At 37.7% G+C, this 21,799-nt stretch overlaps 1 protein-coding gene across 1 annotated transcript; it reads right to left on the bottom strand.

Moving 5' to 3' along the window:
* Positions 1–3,870: 3,870 nt before the first annotated feature.
* On the bottom strand, positions 3,871–5,922 carry LOC134367811 (serine/threonine-protein phosphatase 4 regulatory subunit 3B-like). Its single transcript, XM_063084505.1, has 2 exons — positions 4,716–5,922; positions 3,871–4,556 (listed from the first exon to the last, which is right to left on the bottom strand). The coding sequence occupies exons 1-2, from the start codon at positions 5,920–5,922 to the stop codon at positions 3,871–3,873; spliced, it is 1,893 nt and encodes a 630-aa protein (XP_062940575.1).
* Positions 5,923–21,799: the final 15,877 nt, after the last annotated feature.

Below are 21,799 nucleotides of genomic sequence, written 5' to 3'. Positions count from 1 at the left end.
CCTGTCACCTCTCATTCCTTGTTCAACATGCCACACACAACGCTACCAAGTGTCCTCACTGCCACATGAGGGTCATTTTTCTTTCTTTCTTTTTTTCTTTTTTTTTTTTCCGTGACCGGCGCTCAGCCAGGGAGTGCACCGGTCATTCTTATATAGGATCCGAACCCGCGGCGGGAGCGTCGCCGCGCTGCTAGCGCAGCACGCTACCGAGTGCGCCACGGGCTCAGCCCTCATTTTTCTTTCTACTTTTCTTTATTTCAGCTGCACCTCAGCAGGGCCCATCGCATACACATAGACGTCTCGGCCAACCAGAACTGAACTCATTAGTTCTTGATCTATTATGTTGCTGTCAATCTGATCCAGAATATAAGATTATGAATTTTTAGGCATAATTTGTGATGTAAGTGCTTATAGCTGGCTTTGTCCCCCATCTACTTAGGAATGATTATACGGCTGCCGTTGTTGAAAATGAGTTTGAAAATCTATTTCTTGAGTACTTAATATGTTCTGGGTGATTCATACATAGTTTCTAATTTTAAGACAAGATAGAGAAACTGTGCCCAGAGAAACAAGTGGGCTAAGGTCATGGAATTGGTAAGCATCCGAGCCTGCATTATCATCAAAGGCCGTCTCAATACGAAGCTTTTGCTTTATCTGTTATGTCACCCTCCCTTTCTGGTGGGTTTAGAAAGTCACCAAGACATACAAACTGCCGGAAGTTGTGTGTTTAAAGCCCAGACCTTGATGAGTCCAGGGCACCTCTCCAAAAATGCCTGCCCGGAGTTTATAGTACATACAGTGCCATGTCGAACTGCTTCTTTTCATATCATTAATGACCTACTTAAGGGTCCTTTCGAAATTACTTCTCAAAAACTTAACTAGGAAATTACAAGTTCTTGACATGGTTCTCTTCTCACACACCACAGCTAGACACACGGGACATTTTGATCGATGTTTCACTCAGTGTGTACACAGTAAGGATTGCTCTTCTGTGTTTTGTTGCCCACTTGGATGTTCTCTGCATAGTAGCTTCTGCCATCTGATGGGGAAATTGCCTTTGCACCATTTTGCTTGTCACACTGGTTCCACTAACATTAGGTAGCTGAGACTAGAAAAGGGCTCACAGAAGTTACTCAGCTCAATAGAACGCCTGTCCTGTTTTTCTTTTTATACATTTTATTTATTTATTTATGTTTTTATTTTTGCTTCCCATTGTTCTAAGCCCTCTTTCATATTTCCTTACAAATTCACTGGGAAAAATACAGCAAGAAATGCCAATATTCTTTTTTTTTCCTTTTTTTCATGGCAGATTAAAACTAGCTGATAGGAAGAGAATAAACAGAAACAATGTCAAAACAGAAATTTTCTTCTCTGTCCAGTCGTGAATAGCTGCTCTGCTAGGGACCTTCGGCTACACCCACCACAATAAAGACTTAAACATATTTTTTCAAAGCACAACTCCGTGTACATGTGTACTATAGAAAATCACCCCCATGACAGTCTAGCCAGAAGGAAATCATGAAATTCCTTTCTAACAAACTATCTTTTTTGACATACAATCACAATGTGAATAATCCTGTTACAACATTTGATTTAACTAGCATGGCTTAAGAAGTGTAAAAACGCAGTTTCCCTACTGTGTTGTGTCCTCTACAGTGTGTAATTATCGCCTGAGGTCATGTGGACCTTAGTAGATGAAATTATTGCTTGTTGTTCTTAGGAATATAGTCTCTTTGTAGCTTCTCTACTAGGCTCTTAGTTTTGCATAAGCTGTGTCTCCTGTTGGCACAATAGGAAATTTAATATGGTCTCTTTTATTTTTGGAATTAACTCCTAAATTTTATAGTTCAGCACGAATATCATCAAATGGTACAAAAAAGTACAGTGTATTTTTAATATACAAAATAAATGTCTGTTTTATGGAAAACTATACTTTTATCTACATAAACAGCACAAATTAACATTAACTCTAAAATCTTGAAAACAGGAGAAACTGCTTTTCAGTTGAAGAAATTCCAGGAAAAATAGAATAAGTTAACTTGTTCCTCTAGAAATAAATCCTGTTAACTCTTTGCTAGATCTGTTTTTTAGAGATTCATCTGCGTACACTCTTTAATAAAGTATTTTTTTATAGTATACATTTACTTGTTTACAGAAAAGAACTTCACGTGCAGTATGCTGACTTTGACACTTAAGTAACTTTTTCTTGGCCCAAAATGGCTTCTACATATGAAATGCCTTTTCATTCAGCACTGTTTTTTTAATTTTTTCTGTATGTTAGTCTTTATAAATTACACTTTAAATCTTACCTTTGCCTTAGATGGAAGGATAAATTTCATTAATTAATCAGGAGATGACTTAAAAATATCTTTCACAATCTAGACAGTTAAAAGTACTCAGTTCTACTCACCCCCAAAGTCCTCGAGAAAACACTGTGCAATGCTACCAAACTGTTCCTTGCCATCTATTGTCTAAGAAAAAAATTAGATCAACAACTGCACATTTTGAACCCAGCTTGCCTTTTTTATTCAGGGAAATATACTCTGTGTAGATATACCACATTTTCCATTTCCACTCATCTGATGATGAACACTGGGGAACAGGTATACCTTCGACTTGATGATTTCCATTCCTCTGGGTATATTCCCAGCAGTGGGATAGCTGGGTCATATTGTACATCTATCTGCAATTGTTTGAGGAACCTCCATACCATTTTCCATAGAGGCTGCACCATTTTGTGGTCCCACCAACAATGTACGAGTGTTCCTTTTTCTCCGCAACCTCGCCAGCATTTATCTACACGATGGAATACTACCCAGCTATAAAAAAGAATGAAATACTGCCATTTGCAACGACATGGATGGACCTAGAGAGAATTATATCAACTGAAAGAAGTCAGGCACAGAAAGAGAAATACCACATGTTCTCACTTATTGGTGGGAGCTAAAAATAAATAAATAAATTCACACACACACACACACACACACACACACACCCACACACACACACAAACCCGGAGGGGGGTGGAGAAGACACAACAATTACAATTCCTTGAAGTTGACACGACAAGCATACAAAGAGGACATTGTTGGGTGGGAGGGGGGAGAGGGACTAGGGAGGGAGGTTTTGGTAATGGGCCACAATAATCAACCACATTGTATATCGACAAAATAAAAAAAAAAAAAAAGAAATATATTCTGGAAGTTCCTTCCCTCTAACCATCAGGCTGAATTTTTGTTAAATGTTTGCAGAAAGGTCTGGACAGCATAACTTTATTTTTTATTTTATTTGGCCTTGTTTTTCCATATAAACATAAACGTTTATTTCAAAAAGGCAACTGAAGGGAAGAACACCATGGCTAGAACGATTGTGCAAGCAGACTTTGCAAGAACTGTCGAAGTTGTTTCTAATATAAACTCCTGAAACAAAACTACGTTAATATTACTTAATCAGCCTGTGTTTCCCCCAAACTAAATATTCAACAAAATATTCAGCTAAATATTTAACAAAAGAGTTAAAAGGAATATTTTTAAGACAGAAGTTCTTTTTGATAATATGTAGGTAGGCAAGAAAAAAAAAAAAAGTCTGGGACTACTCCTCGGAGTATAATTTCAAACAAATTATACCGTATCGTAAAATTATAGATGGTTTACATTCTTCTTCATATTACTTTCTTAAAAGCAAGTCTGGTTCCTTTTTTTTTTTAAGGTTATGGAAAGTCTTCTTTTTTACAGAATTGAACCCTCTTAAACTCATCATATATGCTATTGCATATCTCACACAAGAAAGCTTTTGGAATCAGACTTTTCAGCTCATTGAAATTTGTAGAATTTTAGTTGAAGCACATGTTGAGGGTCTTCCATAAAGATTTTATTTGCTGAGATAAGGTCTTTCCCTGGGGGATGTTTCTTCTTCTTTATTTTCTTCTTCATCGTCCTCATCTGGATAATCCACTAAACGAACTACGCTGCTACCGTTTGGGCTCCTTGTTCTATTAGCAAAAGCAGCAGAAGGAGATGAAAACAATTTTAAGTCAGTAGATGATGTTCTTTTGGGAAGGCCTACCTCCTTCCAATCTTCTTTTGGTCTTTTTGTCTCCATGAATTGATCATAAGAATCTGGAAAGTTATTTTCCAATGATGGCATGACTGCTACTCCCATATCTTCTTTAAAACACATTTCTTCCTTTACCTCCGAGACTTTGGCACCTCCTTGAGGTATGTTACCATATGGGATGGAACGCAAATAATTCTGTATTCGACTTTCCCTGTCCTTCAGATCATCATATTTAATCTTCAATCCTTTGAATGTCTGGACATATTCAATCGATTCAAGTGCCTTATAAAACTTTTCGACTATATGTGCAACAAGAGACGGGATATTTTCCACTCTTATGTATTCAAACAGCTCAATAATAGCTGAATTCAACATATTGTACCTGGTTCCATTATGCAGAAAAGCATTTACAACTGGGTCAAACAGATTTCCCCTGATGATGTAACTATTATAAAGTTCATCTTTAAGGCCAATCATCCTTCTCATAAAGCGAACAGCACACAAGACCAGGAAAGTGTGCTTTGAATTCATCAAAATCAAGACCCTTCTTAGCAAATCGTTGCTCAAAATAGAGCTTTGTATGTAATGTGTGTGTTGTTGTAAGCAAAATGTGAGTAGGTCTAAAATTATAGCAAGCAGCTGTGCTGTTTGATAATTATTAGGGCAATTTTTGCTTTCGGTGGATATATTACCTCCTTCACGTATGTCTTCTGAAGTGGTGGCCAAAAGTGGTGCTATGAAGTTATGCACATAATGTTTATAGAAGCAATTTAGAAAATCACATCTTACTTTTTTATTGGATACTGACAGCATGTTGTGCAGATCAAGCAAAGTGCGCAGATGTTCCATCACGTGCAGAGCACCTCCCAGCTCAGGATCAGTATCACAGGTCATTTGTTTAATCACTACATTCATGAAAAGGTCATCACCTTCAGTCTTCTCTGCTTCCTCCATTACAGGTTCTCGGATCTTCGATGGACTGTACTCAACTAGATAAGTAAATATATCTGTAGCAGCCGATCTTATTAGCACATCATCAGCACTCATTACGATTTTAAGAGCAGGAAGAATTTCCAATTGTGTCAACTTTTGGAATAACTTATACTTGCTTTGAGGCCGTAATGTCTTAGAAAATGCACAGAAGTCCTTGAAAAATAGCACCAATTCACGCCATTTGTCATCATCTAGAGTCTTATCCTGAAACTTTGCTAAAACTTCAGACAAACACTTGCGATCTCGCTGCAGCATGCTGGCTATCTCAACCTTCTTGAGGAAAATAAAATGTTTAAGAGTAGAAAGATTATCTGCAGATGTGGGTGGTTGAGGCACCAGAACGTCATATATGTACTGCACTCTGTACATCTGACGTATTTTTTGCCTAAGTTCAGAGTCTGTTATTGGTATAAATTCCTGGAACTTGGCAGTTTGGCTCAAGAATTCCCTATGCCGTCTTGGCTGAGCCAAAGCAGGATCGTATTCAAGGCATCCCATCGCATCCATGATACACTCATCAGAAAGCATGATCTTAAACAGAGGTTTGCTGTCGAAGGAGAACATGCCTTTAATAATTGCATGGAAACGGTGTAAGCCTTCGGTGTTGTCTAGATTTTCACAAGTGCGGAACAGCTGCAGGAGTTTTTGAATATAATCCTCACTTTCCAGGACCAGAGCCAGCCTTTCCTTGCCGGTAGGCGAGGGGAGAACCGAGGTAACCAAAGCAGCGATTTGTTCAAGCCCATCGAGTTCACAGTTAGGCAGCTGGACCAGCTCAGTGCAAGCCCAGGACACGTCCCCGGGACCTACTTGGTCCCAGCGCTGGTCTTCATCCCGAACACAGACTCTGACGTGGCGCCGTCCGCTCGCCATGTCCACCTCCGGCCTCACCGCACCAGACCCGGGGTTGGCTCCGGCCGCCACTTTGCGTATCCTGGCAACGGTAGCTGCGGCGACTAGGACAGCTACGGTGGCCGAGGTGGCAGTTCGGGCCGGCAGTGGTCACAGGGGCAGCAGCGGCTCCTGGGAGGCCACAGGTCAGCAGGGTTCCCGGCGGCCCTGCTGTCTTCCACTGTCACCCCTTCAATGTCCCCAACCTCCATCCCTGCCTTCTGCCCTCCCTTACCTACGATCTCCTAAAAAGGGAGTCTCTGGGCCTGCTCTCGGCTGTCTGAAATAGCCTCGACCCCGAAGGAATCTTGTGATCCCCACAGGATTCTGCCCCAAGAATGTGCTTATGTGACAGTAACTATACTTGCCACAGGGAGCTGCTGCTAAATGCACGCATGGAAGCTTCGAAGTTAGAGGATGTTCTTGCATAAAGGATTGTTGTCCCTCGGAAACATTTTTACTCATCTGGTGTGTGGGGATGGAGACTTAGGACCTTTGACAAAAGGGAAGCTTTATCACCTATGTCCTGACCAAGTCCACATCTGACGTTCTACGACAAGAAAAGGCTGGACCAAATAAGAAGCAGGAGCAAGTGACCTGTAGACCATTAGCAAGAATCAGAGGAATAGGCTTGGGTCTCCTCTGTAAGACTTGGCCTAAGCCTGGATCCCCCTCTTAATCCATCTTAGAGAGAGGATATTGTTCCAAGAGGGAATTGGGCAGCCCCTTTCCTCTGTTCAGTTCGGCCTGAAGCTCTGTCTTCCAGCACACATTTTCTTACTTTTTCCAATCCATAAGTTCGCTCCTTATTCTTAGGGAAGGACTGAGCCAAAGGGAAACTGTGAGTTGAAATTAGCCAAGAGTGGATATTGACAATTACAGATAAATTATTTTACTTCTTTTCTTAGTGATGATAATCATAACGAGCACAACAAATAAATAATAATAATTAGTGCTTATTATTATTATGAAGTAGGTAATAACATAATTGACCAAGTGTAATATTTAAGCGCTTACAATGTTTAAGACACTGTGACAAGAATGTTATACATAATTTCTTACTTAATTTTCGTAATAATTCAGTGATACAGGAGTATGAAGAATCCTTTTAGAATCAGGAAACAGATTTAGGGAACTTAAGTAAACTGCCAAAGGTCACACAGCTAATAAACTGAGGAACTCACATTTGAACACAGGTCTTTCTGATTCCAAAACTGGTTTTCTCAGCCATTGAACTGTGCTATCCCCTTCCTTTCTTGGCTTTCATCACACTTTATTTCACATTCCTTCCATCTGTGTAATTTGTAATAACATAAAATTATCAAGACAAGATGAAAGTCACGCACTTCCTCCTTTAGATACACATCTGTGTATGGCCAACTGAAAAATAGAAGCTCGGATGTGGCAAGTCTGTTAAATATAATTTCAACAGTAACCAAGTTGATTTTTGATGTAGCAGCAACTTCTGCAGTGTTCTTTTAAAAAATATTTCTCCAAAACCTTAACCCTGTTATTGCAAGGGAAAATCTGAGAAGTGGGCCACACGAAGCACATTTGGACTTGAAGAGTCGTGTTTGTAACAATCACTTCATTTTACATAGCATTGGAGATGTATTACAATTCTCAATTAAAACACAGAAAAACTTCCACACACCTCTCTGGCAGTGTTGCCTCCAGAATATTCTAGCACAGAGAATGTTCCCTGGGACAGTATAGATGGGGCACATGGGAGTTGAATGTGAATTACAATCATTTTTTTTCTTTTCTTTTCTTTTTTTTTCTGGTGGCTGGCTTGTATGGGATCTGAATTATTGACCCCAGTGTTATTAGCACCACACTCTATTGAGTGAGCTAACCAGCCAGGCCCCTTGTTTATTTGTTTGTTTATTTTATTTGGTTTTTTGTTGGACAGTCATTTCATGATAAAATTCAAATTGATGCCAGGATACTGCTGGTTTAGTAACATTTACAAATCATAAGTAATATTTAAACATAAGAATTAATAAATGACTAACAGAAAAACTAATACATGTATTAGTGAAAAACAAATTTGAATGACAGGATATGCAAATACACAGTAAGTATAATGACATGGATGCTAATGGCCCAATTTTTTTCTCTGCTGTGTTCATATTAAAGTGTCTATTAGAATCAATTATAATACTGTCAATTCTGTGAATGTGCCCTCAGGTTGTATTCTTTGAGAGGCATTCAGCACAAATCTGTGTGTTCTCATAATTTTATCACTGAGAGTTTCCCTTAGGCCAGTTAAGGTCTCTTTATCTTAACTGGGTTCACAGAGTCTCTTTACAATCTAAAAGAGCCTCAAGTCTGTATTTCTTATTGCTATTTCTGCAGTAGTGTTTTTCAGTTCCTGTCTTATTTGGTTTGAAAAGCAGAGTAATGCCTTTTTTTGCCTCCTCTCTTACACCTACCAAAGATTATTATTTTGTTGTTTTTGCTGCTATTGTTTGACAGGGAGCAAAGTAATACCAGTAAGTAATTGCCATAGCCTAGGAGCTGTGTAAACCATTTTTTTGTATGCATTATTTACTTTTTCACTTAACCTTCATTCACTAATGGCATTAGGAAGATGTTATTACTGTCCTATTGGAGAGAAAAAACCTTGAAACTGCAAACTCAGTCAAGTATTTGGTTTAAACCCTCACAGTTAGTGATGACGCCAGTATTTGAACCCAGGCGTTTTATAGAGTAGTTCTGACTCCCCACTTTGCTGTTCCCAATATGTAATGCTCTTTCCCAGACTATGAACAAATGGTTACAGCAGATGTTTACAACAATGCGATTTTTATCCCAACGATCACTGTTATTTGATATTTCTCCATTTTGTTTTGTGAAGGAAAAACTTAAGAGCAGTTCAAAATCCAACCGGGTGGTATCAATCTTAAGACTCAGGAGGCTTCTTCCATATTGGACGTCTGCCTTCCTCACACTTCTTCCCCCAGAAGTTAGGGTAGTAAATGGTATAGTTTTGATGACTCTGCTCTGAAAAAAAATACTTTTACACAAGGGTTTTGCAATTCATCCACATCTTATGACTACTAAGAGCTTAATTTGTATACTTCCTGAGTTGTTTTAGAAGACATTAAAGAAGTGTGTCACATATTTCTGAAGTTTTGATATAGGTAACCCAAGCAACTATATACAGATAGAATATTTAGACGTCAAAATATTCTATTTGTAGGAAGAAAGAGCATTTCATAGTCGAAACACAAGGCAAGCAGTGTCAACTCCATCCTTCCTTTTGTTCTTCTAAACAATATGGGGTCATTCTTGACTTTTCTCTTTCTGACTCTTTACGTTTACTTTTCTCATATATGCTGTCTGTCTGACTTTCACAACGTATTCAAAATCGTACTGCTCCTCACCACTACCACCAGTGTCAAAGCACCATCATCTTTCATTTGGAAATTTCTAATATTCTCTTCCCCTGGCTTCTCCCTTTTTGCCCTAGTAGTACATTCTCAGCACAATAACGGGAGCGGGGACTTTTAAAACAGAAGTCATACCCTCCCACTTCTTTGCTCAAATGTGTTTCTACCCTACTTAGAATAAAAGCCAAAGTTCTACCTACGGTATATACAGCCTAACAAGATCTGGCCCCTTGAACTATGCAAGCTCTTCACCTGATAGTCTCTCTTTCCCATATTCTACGCCAGCCACACTAGCCACCTTGCTGTGTCTGAACTACATCAGGCACACTCTTGCTTCATCAGGGCCTTTGCACCTGCCCTTCTTTCCACCCAGAACACTCTACTTCTCAGAATTGTATCTACATGACACACCCTCACCTCCTTCAAAAGTTTATTCAAATGTCCCCCCCCTTTCAGTGAGACCTTCCCTAAAAACCCCTTTAAAATTGTAATGTCCTCCCATCCCACCCTAACCACCCCTTTTATATATATATATATATATATTTTTTTTTTTCCCACCAAAGCAAGTGGTATCATCTGATCACTTTGTACTTCTCTTATTCTGTTTTTTAAACCAGACTATCAGCTGTATAAGGGCTGTGATTTTATTTTTTTATTGTTTTATTTTGCTCAGTTCTGTGTTTCTAGCACTTGCTGTAGGCATGGTTCATTGTATTTTATCAACAATTATTTATGGTATGTATGTATGTATGTATGTATGTATGTATGTATGTATGTATGTATGTATAAACAAACAAACAAACAAACAAACACACAAATAAACAAATAAACAAACCTTTTTTTCTAGGATTATTTCCAATAATCCATTTATTTATTTCTCACGTAGTCATTGAGCAGCCCCTATGTACAGGCCCTATATAAGGCACTGAGGACAAAACAGGGAATTTGAACTTTTATGTCCAGTCCTATTTTGGAATAGTTTGATGGTTGTATCAGGAGATATTTTTAATTTACAAGGTACACTTGGCATTTTCTCTGCTGCCCCAATTCCACCCTTTTGGATAGTTTACTTCTTATTGATAGTGACCAGAGAAAGAATATTCTCCTGTTTTCAGCTTTTAGTTGCAAGAAAAACTAGTGAATTGAATCAGCTGGATGTTTTCCTCCATGTTCTGTCAAATATTTCTTCCCTAACTTCGAGATTTCAGATGGAGATTGCGGCTTTTCCATCCACTCTCAAGTACTGAAAGAACCTTAATTCTAGTATTAAAATGTTCAATCTCTTTCAAACTTCTGTTTGAGTCATATCTTGTCCAAACAAAATTCATGGCCAAGACCAGAATCAAGGGATAAATAGTATGCTGCCCCTAGATTGCGGGAACATAGCAAAGTTATGTAGCAAAGGACATGGGGAGAGGGAAGGGTGAAGAATTGGGTACATTGATGCAATCTTCCACAAACTTGGACAACAAGTATAACCCAGAAGTTTTCTGGGCCAAGAGCGATGTATGATCCCTGTATATATAGAGTATTAGAGTGTGTGAACACTTAAAACCTTTTATTCTCAGCTGAAAGCGTCATCCTGTTGTGTGTGCACTGCAGCAGTACTGGCCATCATCTTCCCATAGTATCAGAAGTGAGACTCAGTCTTAAGTATTTTCTCGGATCTACAGGCAGTTTGTGTCAGCACTAGCACATTCTCAGTTGTGTGCTTGGCTTCTGTGGAAGCTCCATAATCTTCTGCTCACACCTCAGAAACTTAGGAGAGGACGGAAAAGGAGAAAAATGTTGTCTTGGCCTCATGTAAATTTTAGAATCTCACTTTCAGTGCCATCCTCTCCTCTTCCTACTGTTCAAATACTTACTTCTACACTCATTTTGAATTTTGTCTTAAATTACATAATTCATAGATCTTCTCTTCTTCTTTGTCTGGATAGACCAGGCTGCTTCCTTTTCCCACCTGGATCACTGGGAATAACATTAGCTGTCTTCTTACTAATTGTCCTATAACCATTTCGTAGAAATAACAGCAAGGAGCCTAATTTGGAGTGAAAAAATGCTCAACTTTTACTTACAGATAGAAATAATCTCCATTTCTTCAGAATAACACAAAACCTATTATGCAATAAAATATAAATTTTCATTTTATAGGTAGCAGTTGATTTCAACTTAACATTTACTTCCATTATCATTTAAAAGAGTGCCTTAAATATAATATATTTGATATTTTGTGAGAGAATTGGACTGAGTCAGACAGAGAAAAAATTGTTTTAATGATAAATAAGGAAAAATCCTAAACATCTTGGCTAGTATTGATTTTGGATGCATTGCTACGTGTGTGAAGATCTGGTTCATTCTTCCCGAAAAATAACCTTCTGTGTTTTGTTACCGCAAGGTGATCTGCTATCATTTTCTTGGGCAGGAGTGCTGGTATGGTGGTGTAGGAATGTATTTTTAAATTATACACTAAAATCACTCAAAAAATATCAAATTTTGGTTTCTAGTTACTTAAAAGTATAATTTAAGAGGCTTATCAGATTTATAGGTGATGCATAGAGTATCATGGTTTTTAGTACTGAATGTGTACTGCATAACTTCATAAATACAATAACTGTATTCCTACGTCTTAGATGATTCTTACGTGTTATGTTTCCCATGAAACAGGACCCTATGAAGTGAATTTTGATAAAGATCTCAGGCCTTGAAAATGCCTACATTGGCTGGTTGGTTGATTATTGAGAGTAGGTGGAGTAGGGTAGTTCTTCTTTGTACACTAGATGCCATTAGCACCCAGTCCCCCAGTTTTGACAACCAAAAGTATCTCCAGACACTGCCAAACAACTCTCTTGGGTGGGAGGGGGGAAGTAAAATTACTCCTAGTCGAGAAATACTGCTAGTAATAATGTTCAGTTCTTATCATTTACTAAGTTTCCAACATGTAAAAAGCAGTTTAAAAAACTCAAATATTACAGTTCTTATTTCATGTCTGATATAGTTAAACCAGCTTATTTGAACTTTTGTTGTCCAAGATTTCTATTAACCAGGATCTCTGCATATTTATAATAAAACAGTAAATGTCATTTATTTTCAGGTCTTTCTCCAGGAAAATAATTAAAAAATGAATTTGTTTTAGTAATGTGTAGTGAGTGCTTATAGTTTTATGTTGCTTTGGGATCCATTTTTGAATATACGTTTACCTTTTCATACCAGAAGAAAAGTTCAGTCACCCTTGACACAGTTTCCAGTTCTATGCCCTGCCTGGATGGCTTCACCTGGTGGCCAGAGATAAAGACTTAGGGGCATGTCCTCTACCTAGCAGGCTGGGCTACCTGCTTTCCCACTGCTTCCTTTAAAGGGACCATTCAGACATCTGCCTGGAAACTTAAAGTGGCCACTCCTCAGTCACAGCATGAGCTCCTGGAACTAGTGCCTGCGTGCTTTAAATCCAATAATTGAAACTCTCTGCAGAAAACCTGTTTGGCAATAAAAGTGTTGGCCCAAGGGTCCCCACTCAGCCCACCTGCACTCCCTCCCTGGCCTCCCTGTACATGTGGCCTCCTCCAGCCATGCCTTGTACACCCCAGGTTCCATAAGTACTAAAAACTCTTAAAGTTTTATATTGTGGTTGTGTCATTGAAGCCCTGCAGCAATTTGACCCCTGACACTGAGGCTGCCCTGCCCATGCACCAACCCTCCACCCCCAGGAGACTCATGTGTGGACCTCTGGTGTCTGCTGGGGACAGTAGCTACCAAATAAGTTAATAATGAAACTCAAGGAGTTGATTCAAGACACAACTCCCCTTCTGATGTCCTGCAGGTCTGTCCCTGCAGCAGGGAGAGCTTTCACACTTTCTACAAATCCACAGTCTAGCATTCTAGCAGGTCTCACCTCCTCACACTCATCTCCAACCCCTTTCCCCTCAGCTTACTGCTCATCTTGCTCACTGGCTTTCTTGCCTATCTCTTTCCTGTCTACGGCCTCTGTTTTTGCTGCTTCCACTGGCCAGAATTCCGTGCAACTATATTTTCACATATCCCCCTCATCATCTTTCACATTTTGTCTCCAAAATCAGTCCCTGAAAAATACCTCTCGGCCCACAATCTGAGACAGCAACCCCTTCTCTTCTCTAACGTTGCCTTATTTTAGCTTATCAATAGAACTTTCTCAATCTGAAGTCACCACATCATTTGCTTACTTTTATGGTCTTATTCTGCCCCCACCCCACCAGAGGCAAAGATGGATCCTAGACAGTCTTATTCTCCCCTGTATCGCGCTGCCTAGAAGACGAAACGTATTCAGCGAATATTAAGAACGAGTGTATAAAAGAATGTGAAAAAAATCACTCTCTTCACTATGATGGAAGGATTTCATTATAAAAAGAATTAAATTCCTTCTCATTTTATTAAAATCTATTAATTTAGTATCAATTTCAGAAACCAGTTTTTTTTTTTTTTTCAGGATCTTCCTTAAACTTTTTTCTGTCTGAGTGTATTGAGGTGAACAAACTTGTCCGAGTTTCCACAGTAAAACTCAGCTTAGATTTGAAAACTGGAGTCAGAGTCAAGAACCTGTGTGGTTAAGCTCTTTGCTCTACAGCATGTCACCGTTCTCTTTCCCTTCCCTTTAAATAGGTGCTGAAGCCAAGTTATATATCAATGTTATAAAATCATCAGGTTAGAATTCTCAGCTTTTCGGAACAGGCAAATATATGTCTCCATATGTCCCTTCCTTTCTCTCACCGCCCTCTTTTTCTCCATAATGGAAAGAATAGAGGGCAATTAGGTATCAACTGCTTCTACTTGGTCATCTCTCTACCTTAAAGTATTTGTCTCCAAAACAGAACTATTCTTATCCTATTTCTTATTTTTGCTGTAAATAGAGGTAAACTAATTTTGAGTTTATTTCTTTTTTCCACATGCTTCTGATTGTACTAAGCTTCAGTTGAAATGCTAGCTTTACAAATGTGTGCTACTCGAATTTGCCTTCAGCATATCTTGCCCCTTGACTTTTCCCAACTGTTTCTCTTTCCAAATGTATTTTTCTCTCTTTATTTTTTCCCACTCTGAACTCATAAAAGATCTTTGTAAACATGGTTTTTACAGCCATTTGTCCCATTCACTCATCAGTAGGATCACTCTTTGTAGTAATCTCATTACGATGCTTGCCACTCATTTGCTCAAGCTGTATCTCTTTTAATGCAGCTGTATATGGAGAACTCCTTTTAAAATTTTCCATTTGAGGGGCTGGCCCATGGCTCGCTTTGCAGAGTTTGGTGCTGATAACACCAAGGCCACGGGTTCAGATCCCTATATAGGGATGGCCGGTTAGCTCACTTGGAGAGCGTGGTGCTGACAAGACCAAGTCAAGGGTTAAGATCCCCTTACTGCTCATCTTTAAAAAAAATCCATTTGAGATTATCTCATTGATACTTTACTCTGTGCATCTCATGCCATCCATAGGTAGAATTAGATTACCTAGACTGGTTTTATTATCCAGAGCAGAAGATTTTTTTAAAATTTTATTTTAAAGATGATCAAGTAAGGAGATGTGACAACTTGCATAGATAATATTTTCTAATATCATTCAGCTTGCACCAATCAGACCCTTTTTTGCCTTTCCTCTCAAATAAACATTCCGAACGTTCCTGTTGTAACTTCTCCTATTCTCTTTTCACTGCCAGAGGCAGAGAATGACAGGTCACATACGTTGAGTGGCTTCCTTTCATCAGAAGGTAAGCGCCAGTCTTCCCCAGGACAGTCACACCTGACCATGCCATTGCATTGATGGTGTCTGACTTTCTTGGTTGCATGTTTCTCTCTTCACAAAAGATAACTTTAGCAGCATATCTCAAGGAGAAATAGAATTCTACTATATAGCAATTCTATATATCTTCAAAGAACCCCCCATTATTCTAAAATTATATGTACCTAATGATCCAATTTCTGTGTCTTGTGTATTTATGTTGACTTCAGCAATATTAGCCTGTTTTTCACTTTAATTCAACAATGAAAATATGAGAGGAAGAATATGCCTTTTTTGTAATATTCTTGAGGTTGCTCTTGGCACATACTTATGGGAGTCTTTGCCATCTATTAAGAATAAGCAACAAAGAACAGCAATGAAAAATGATAAGACATACCCATTCCCTAGGGCTCTAACGTTCAGGCTCAACTGGAGTCCCAAGGGTGTTTTAACACCTAAGGCCTCTGACTATAAATCTGTCCCTGGGGTCTTTTCAGTTACTTCAGGGAAGTGTCAGTTGCTTATAGTATAGGAAGCAATTACCCCCATGCAGAAAATAGATCAAGGAAAGGAAGGAAGAAACCTAGTTACTGGAACAAGGAACTGAAAAAAGAAAGCCTACAAGAAATGAAAATAAAAGAGCACATGGAAAAAAGTGCAATGACATATATTTACTATTTATTTTATACTTAGAAGATATATATAGATAGATACAGTGGCATATAGTTATAGTCATCTATATGTTCATTTGCATCCATATTTATATCCCACCCACATATGCATACATATGCAGATCCACATTTCTCTCCTTATCTGTGTCTGTCACTGAGAGGAAGCAGTCTTGGTGATTAAGAGCTCAAACACAAAAACAGATAGTTCATGTTGAAACCCAGGCTCTGCCAGGCACTAGTCATGTGACATGGACAGATACCTAATATGTCTGGGCCTCAATTTCTGCATCTCTAAAGTGGAACCATTCTCTACTTCATTTGCTTGTTATAGGATTAAAAGAGGTAACATGTATAAAACACAATGGTGCCGGGTGAAGTCATTATTATACTCTTTAAGGCACATTACTCCCATTAAAAGAAAATGGGTCCAAGAAACTGAAGCCTTTTTGTTTACGTGGGCTGAGTGGCTAGGCGTTAAATGCAAATTTATCAAGGCTTGCATATGCCTGTGAGCTGTTGAGAGACATAGTCTCCCTCCCTACTTCCTCAGCCCAGGCACTTTCTGAGGTGAAGGCAGCAAAAGAGAGGAAGCCTGTGATTGGCTTAGAGCCTGGGAGGCTCTGGAGGAGTGGCTGGTCTAAGCTGTGTGCTTTAGAGCTGGATGGTGAGTTCTGTATAATAGGAGTCCTCTCAAAAGCCTGTGGTGCTCTAGGTGATCCTGCCATTTCTCAGTACCCTTGATTTTAATTGGTTTTCTCGTGAAAATAGGTCAAATTGCTTGATTTCACTTACAGCTTGGGTCCAGAGCAGAGTCAATTTGTGCAACTCAAGTTTTCATGAGTTACTGCTTGTGTTGCAGTGAGTTACTGTGAACTCACAGGTACAGGCAGGAAACACCAAGGATTAAAACAGGAAAACAGAGTTTATTGATATGCTGGCGTTGTCTCAGCAGACTCAAGTCCAAACGCTGAGCACCCCAACACAGTGGGGCAGTTATTTTTATAGTATAGTATTTCAGGGTTTCTGTGACTGAGCAAGAGCAGTGATCTTATGATCTTATGGGGGTATGACTCTGTCTCAGGGTGAAAAAGTACAGCAGGTGAGAAGCATGCTGAAAAATTCTGTTTTAGTAGTCTGTGGAAACCATAGGGTGAGACCTAGGGGGCCTGTAGCTGCAGCAGGGTGTTAACAAGTCTGTGGTAACCACAGAATGAGAGAAGGCAGGGTGACATGACATCTGGGTGGGGGTCTTGGTTACTGCATAGCATGGCACAGCATGGATGTCTAACAACCCCAGCTGGGCTGGACACAGCCAGGTAAGTATGAGTGCCTCAATATATGCTGAGTTTTACACACACGCAATCACACTATTTTGTTCCCTTTTATCTCCTGTTCTTTCTTGTGTGGGTTATTTCTATTATCCCAACTACAAGGACAAAAAAGGTAAAAGATATAGGTCTAAATGATGTTACTATAGACTGTAGGATGTTTAGCAACATTCCTGGCCTCTACCATTAGAGGCCAGTAGCACCCCTCTCTCCTGCCATTTGTACAACCAAAAATGGCTCCAGACATTGCCAAATGTTTTCTCGAGGACAAAATAACCCCCAACTGAAAACCACTGAGTTAAAATAGAATATTTTTGCACAGTGTTCTTGTCTCTCCATGCATGTATATACTAATCAGTAATTTAAAGAGGATAAAATTATTGTTACCCAATTATATTGAAGATAGTGTATTAATAGAAACATTTTGATGTTTATTATATAGTATACTGATTTTATTCCAATTTAAACAACAAAGGATCACATTTATTTAAAATTCTGCAGCTTGTACTCTAGAAAATCATTGATTGGAGCCATTTAATGAAGATGTTACCCTAAAAAGTGAAAAGTTTTATCTTATAAAAAGTTTCCATGTTCAGTTAGTAAAGGCTTTATTTGATTTCTTTTAATGTGTCTCAGCCAGATACATTTCTCAGAACCCAATAAAAATATACAGAGTAATGTCACATTGGAAATAATTTCACAGTTTACTATACTAATTTTAAGCACTATAGTTTACTAAATTCCTGTTTGTGACAATGAAACCGAATAATCAAGGTAAAAGTTTAAAAGCAACACTGACCCTCCCTACTTCTTGCTTTATTGCAGGTAAATGGAGCCTACGTATCCCCACATGCATTTATGGCTCTGGTGAAATTTAAAAGGCATCTTGCATGAACTGAAAGAATACACATTTTGTCTTTTTGTGTGATCTCATGTTTTACTTACTCCAGAGCAGTAGATAAATAGCTGTGTGCCCAGAAACCACTTTTCAGTAGTGTTGTGGAGTATCAAGAACATGAAGAAAGAGAATTTTTATTGTCTCAGGAGACTTGGTGCCCTTTTGTATTGCTCATGGCAACAGTAATCTGAACTTTTTATTTACATTCTCTAAGCTCTGAACATTTAGAATTCAATGCTAGCATATTCAGAATGATTGAAACTGCTTTATTTGTCATCATTACCATGGTTACTAATAAGTTCCTAACCTCCCATACGTGAAATTGCTGAAATGAGCATTTTATGAAGCAAGTTACACAGATATAAATCTCAACATTTACTACTTAAAACTTGTATGTCAGAACAAATACTAATTTTGTGCAAAGTTTGGAAAAGTATAAGCAAGTAAAGACATTATGTTGAGAGACAAGAACCCTAGTGCCTAGTTCTGTTTCCCATCTATTTTGTTGAGATCTCCATCAAGCTATATCACAATGAATTTGTTTTTAGTACCTTCCATGTGACATGTAACTTGTGGTGTCTTCATATTTGAAGTCGAGTTTTTTACAGTGTCTCATATCTGTTATTTGAGCTTTTGGCTATTCCCCTGACATGATTTATAGAAGTCTGTATTTTGACTCATGCCATTTTGGGCTGCTGTTTCTTTTGCTGTTGTCAAACATTTTTTGAAGCAATTATTGGAATAAAGAAAAAATTAAAACTATAATTTTAACCTATTTAGAAAATAAGAATGAGTACAATGTATATTTATATGTCTTATTTCATGTGGCCAATACAGTACTCCAAGGAAAAGTCATAGCTACAGATATTGTCGTTATTAATTGAGAAAGATTAAAAATAAATGAGCCTATTAGCCAAGTCAAGAGTTATCAAAAGAAGAAAACAAGTTTAATGACCACAGGAGTAAGGACTAAACAAATATAGATAAGTCTGATGAATCAGAAAACAGAAAGAATAGAATTGAAAATTACATCCAAGATTTTGTTCTTTGATTAAACAACAACAAAAAATGGGTGAACTTCTGGCAAGTGTAATAGAAAAATGAGAAAAATGTACATACACACTAGAAAATATAAAGAGAACATAGCAACAAAGGTAGATATCCTATGGGAAATATTCTATAAATTCCATGAGAATACTAGAAAATCTTAACACAATAAAATTTTTTTTTGGAACTGTAAACAGCCGAATTGGACTCAGAAAGAAGGATAAAACCTGAAATCAATGATAATGTCAGACATTTTCAAAAAACTGTTCCTCTAAAATATGCATGGCCCACCCAGATTCTTCATCTGTGAACTCATTTTTTTAATGCATTATAATTATTTCTAAACATAGACAATATTAGAAATCTTTCTATATCACTTTCAAGATGATAATGTATGTCCTGGGGGCGGGGGGAGGATTTCAAGGATCAGCACTTGAAAAAGAACCTACATGATGTTCTTCTAAGAAAATTGGTTTTAAAATCCTAGGAGAAAACCCAGCAATTAATTCCAGCAACATGCTAAAAATAAACTTTAACAAATCCCAGTTTATGTAACGGTTGAATCAATGTGAAGAAATTTAATGCTAGAATGCATGAAATGGTAAAAACTGTATGATCATGTTAATGGATACTGAAAAGACAGTTGATAAAATGCAACCTTAGTTAGTGATAAAAATTATTTTTTGTAATTGGAAATAAAAGGACACTGTTATCACATCATTATAAAGGGACTTACTGGATTACATGGAGTAGCAGCAATCTCAGTAGATTAAGGAAGAAGACAAGGGGTATACGTTATTCCCGTCATTACATCACCCTATTCTGATAGTGCCACTACAATGAGACAAAACCACAACATCACACAAGAAAATATAAGAAGACACAAGGCTAAGGAAATTTCCATTGCACCAAACAGTGGAATTGCTAGGACGGCTGGGCTCCCTTTTGGCTGCCTCTCCCTCTAGTACAGCTTTTCCTGACTCACTGCCCTTGCAAGCAAGGTGAGAGAGATGTGAAAAGCTTCCTGGGGTGGATTTAGCTAACAGAAGTGGGTCACCTATGATAAAATACCAGCCTTCCCAGGAGGGGGAAATATGTCTCTCAAGGCGCTGCAGAAGGGTCCTTGTGTTTTTCCTCATTGTTGCTTTAAAAATCCAAATTTTCTACTTAACATCATGGTTACCCAAACTGATTTTTCCATTCATGATTTTCGATGAGCGAGGTGTGATTTGGGAACTGAATTCATGAAGAGGCAGCACGGCAGAGAGAAAAGCCCTGACATGGACCGCTGGGGGCTGCTGTGACATCTGTGGAACGCAACCCCTCTTCTACCATACCCCCTACCAGAATAATTATTCACTTTGACTTTTATTCACTGGAACACTTTATTTTTTTCCTACTTAAATATTACCTGCCTTTAGTATCTACAGTGATGGTGTTTATATTTTCACATTTTATTCTCCATCACTTTAAACTGGTTTCAAAGAACTTTGTGAGGGATAAGGAGATTATAACAATTTTAATTTATGCTGCTTGAACTTTGCGTATCTGCAATACTAGTGGACAAGGCATATTCGCACATTTGATATATAAATAACATGCTTTGGGGGCAGGATATAATTACAAATCCCACTTCCCAGAAAACTTTCAAAACTATTTTTTATAAAATTATAATTTAAAAAAATTTTAAAAATTATCGTGAATGCAATGATTACCAAAATGCAGAAATAATTTACGTGAAAGATACCTTCCTTAAAACAAAGTCACCTATGCTAAAATTCTTGTTGAACATTAATTTATGGTAAGCTCAAATGTCATTAACTTTCTAAATCTTTAAAGAGTATTACTTATGGAACTTCATGAAGAACCGGTGCTTTGTATTTTAACCCTACATCTGCTACTGACTTAATTTCAGTAATTTTTTATATGTGATATATTGCAGTGCCTTATTTCTCATTATTATACTGAATTACCAAGTCGAAAATTAATAAATGATTTTGTACATTGCCTGTCTAAAGATCACCATGTCAAACATTTTTCTCCTTCAAACAATAGAGAGAGAATCCATTCATATACAAACAACAACAACAAAAAAATCAGTTTCTAAAGGTCAAATAGTATTTGGTTTTCTCTGACTTACGTTCCGATGAAAAATGTTAGCCTTACAAATCTGGTATACTAAAACAGCCCTTCACTAGAGAGAAGGAAAATAAAACAGAGGCCAGTCTTTTCATTTAAACGTTTCTGGACAAATAATAAATCCTTTTGGAAATCTTTTCTATTTATATTTACATTGCATATAGATGACAAAAGATCATTTAAGTCTCGCCACTATTATTGTGATGGAAGAATTGTTGACACTTTTCATTAGTTAAATAAACTCTTCTTTATTTAGAAACCAAGGAACTCATAAAGATAAAAGGATGATAAACATTTTGCTTCTTTTTACATATTCTGCATGCTATCTTCTATTCGTTCCAATAGATTTAATTGAGGAACAATAAAATAGTATTTAATAAAATCAAACAAAAACTTTGTAAGACACATGACTGAAAAACATATTTCTCCAGCTTATTCTCTATTGTGTATAGAAAAATAGATGCAAACTGACCATTGAACATCAAAATTAAAATTATGAACCCTGGGCATTAAAATTAAAAAAATTTGGTTTCAGGATAGAGTATTTTAAATACACTCTAATTAAATGAAAATGCATACTCTTTAGATATTCATTCAACTCTCCAAATATTCATTTATTCAACCAACTAACCAATAGG

Source organism: Cynocephalus volans, chromosome X, assembly GCF_027409185.1.
Source record: "Cynocephalus volans isolate mCynVol1 chromosome X, mCynVol1.pri, whole genome shotgun sequence".
Lineage (NCBI taxonomy): Eukaryota > Metazoa > Chordata > Mammalia > Dermoptera > Cynocephalidae > Cynocephalus > Cynocephalus volans.
This window is presented reverse-complemented; position numbering and strand designations above follow the sequence as displayed.

Excerpts from the sequence above, each read along its gene's own strand:
- LOC134367811 (XM_063084505.1), bottom strand. The coding sequence starts at position 5,922 with ATGGCGAGCGGACGGCGCCACGTCAGAGTCTGTGTTCGGGATGAAGAC. Across the intron at positions 4,557-4,715 it reads CGAAAGCAAAAATTGCCCTA|GTGCTGTTCGCTTTATGAGA; the intron begins ATAATTATCAAA and ends TCCTGGTCTTGT.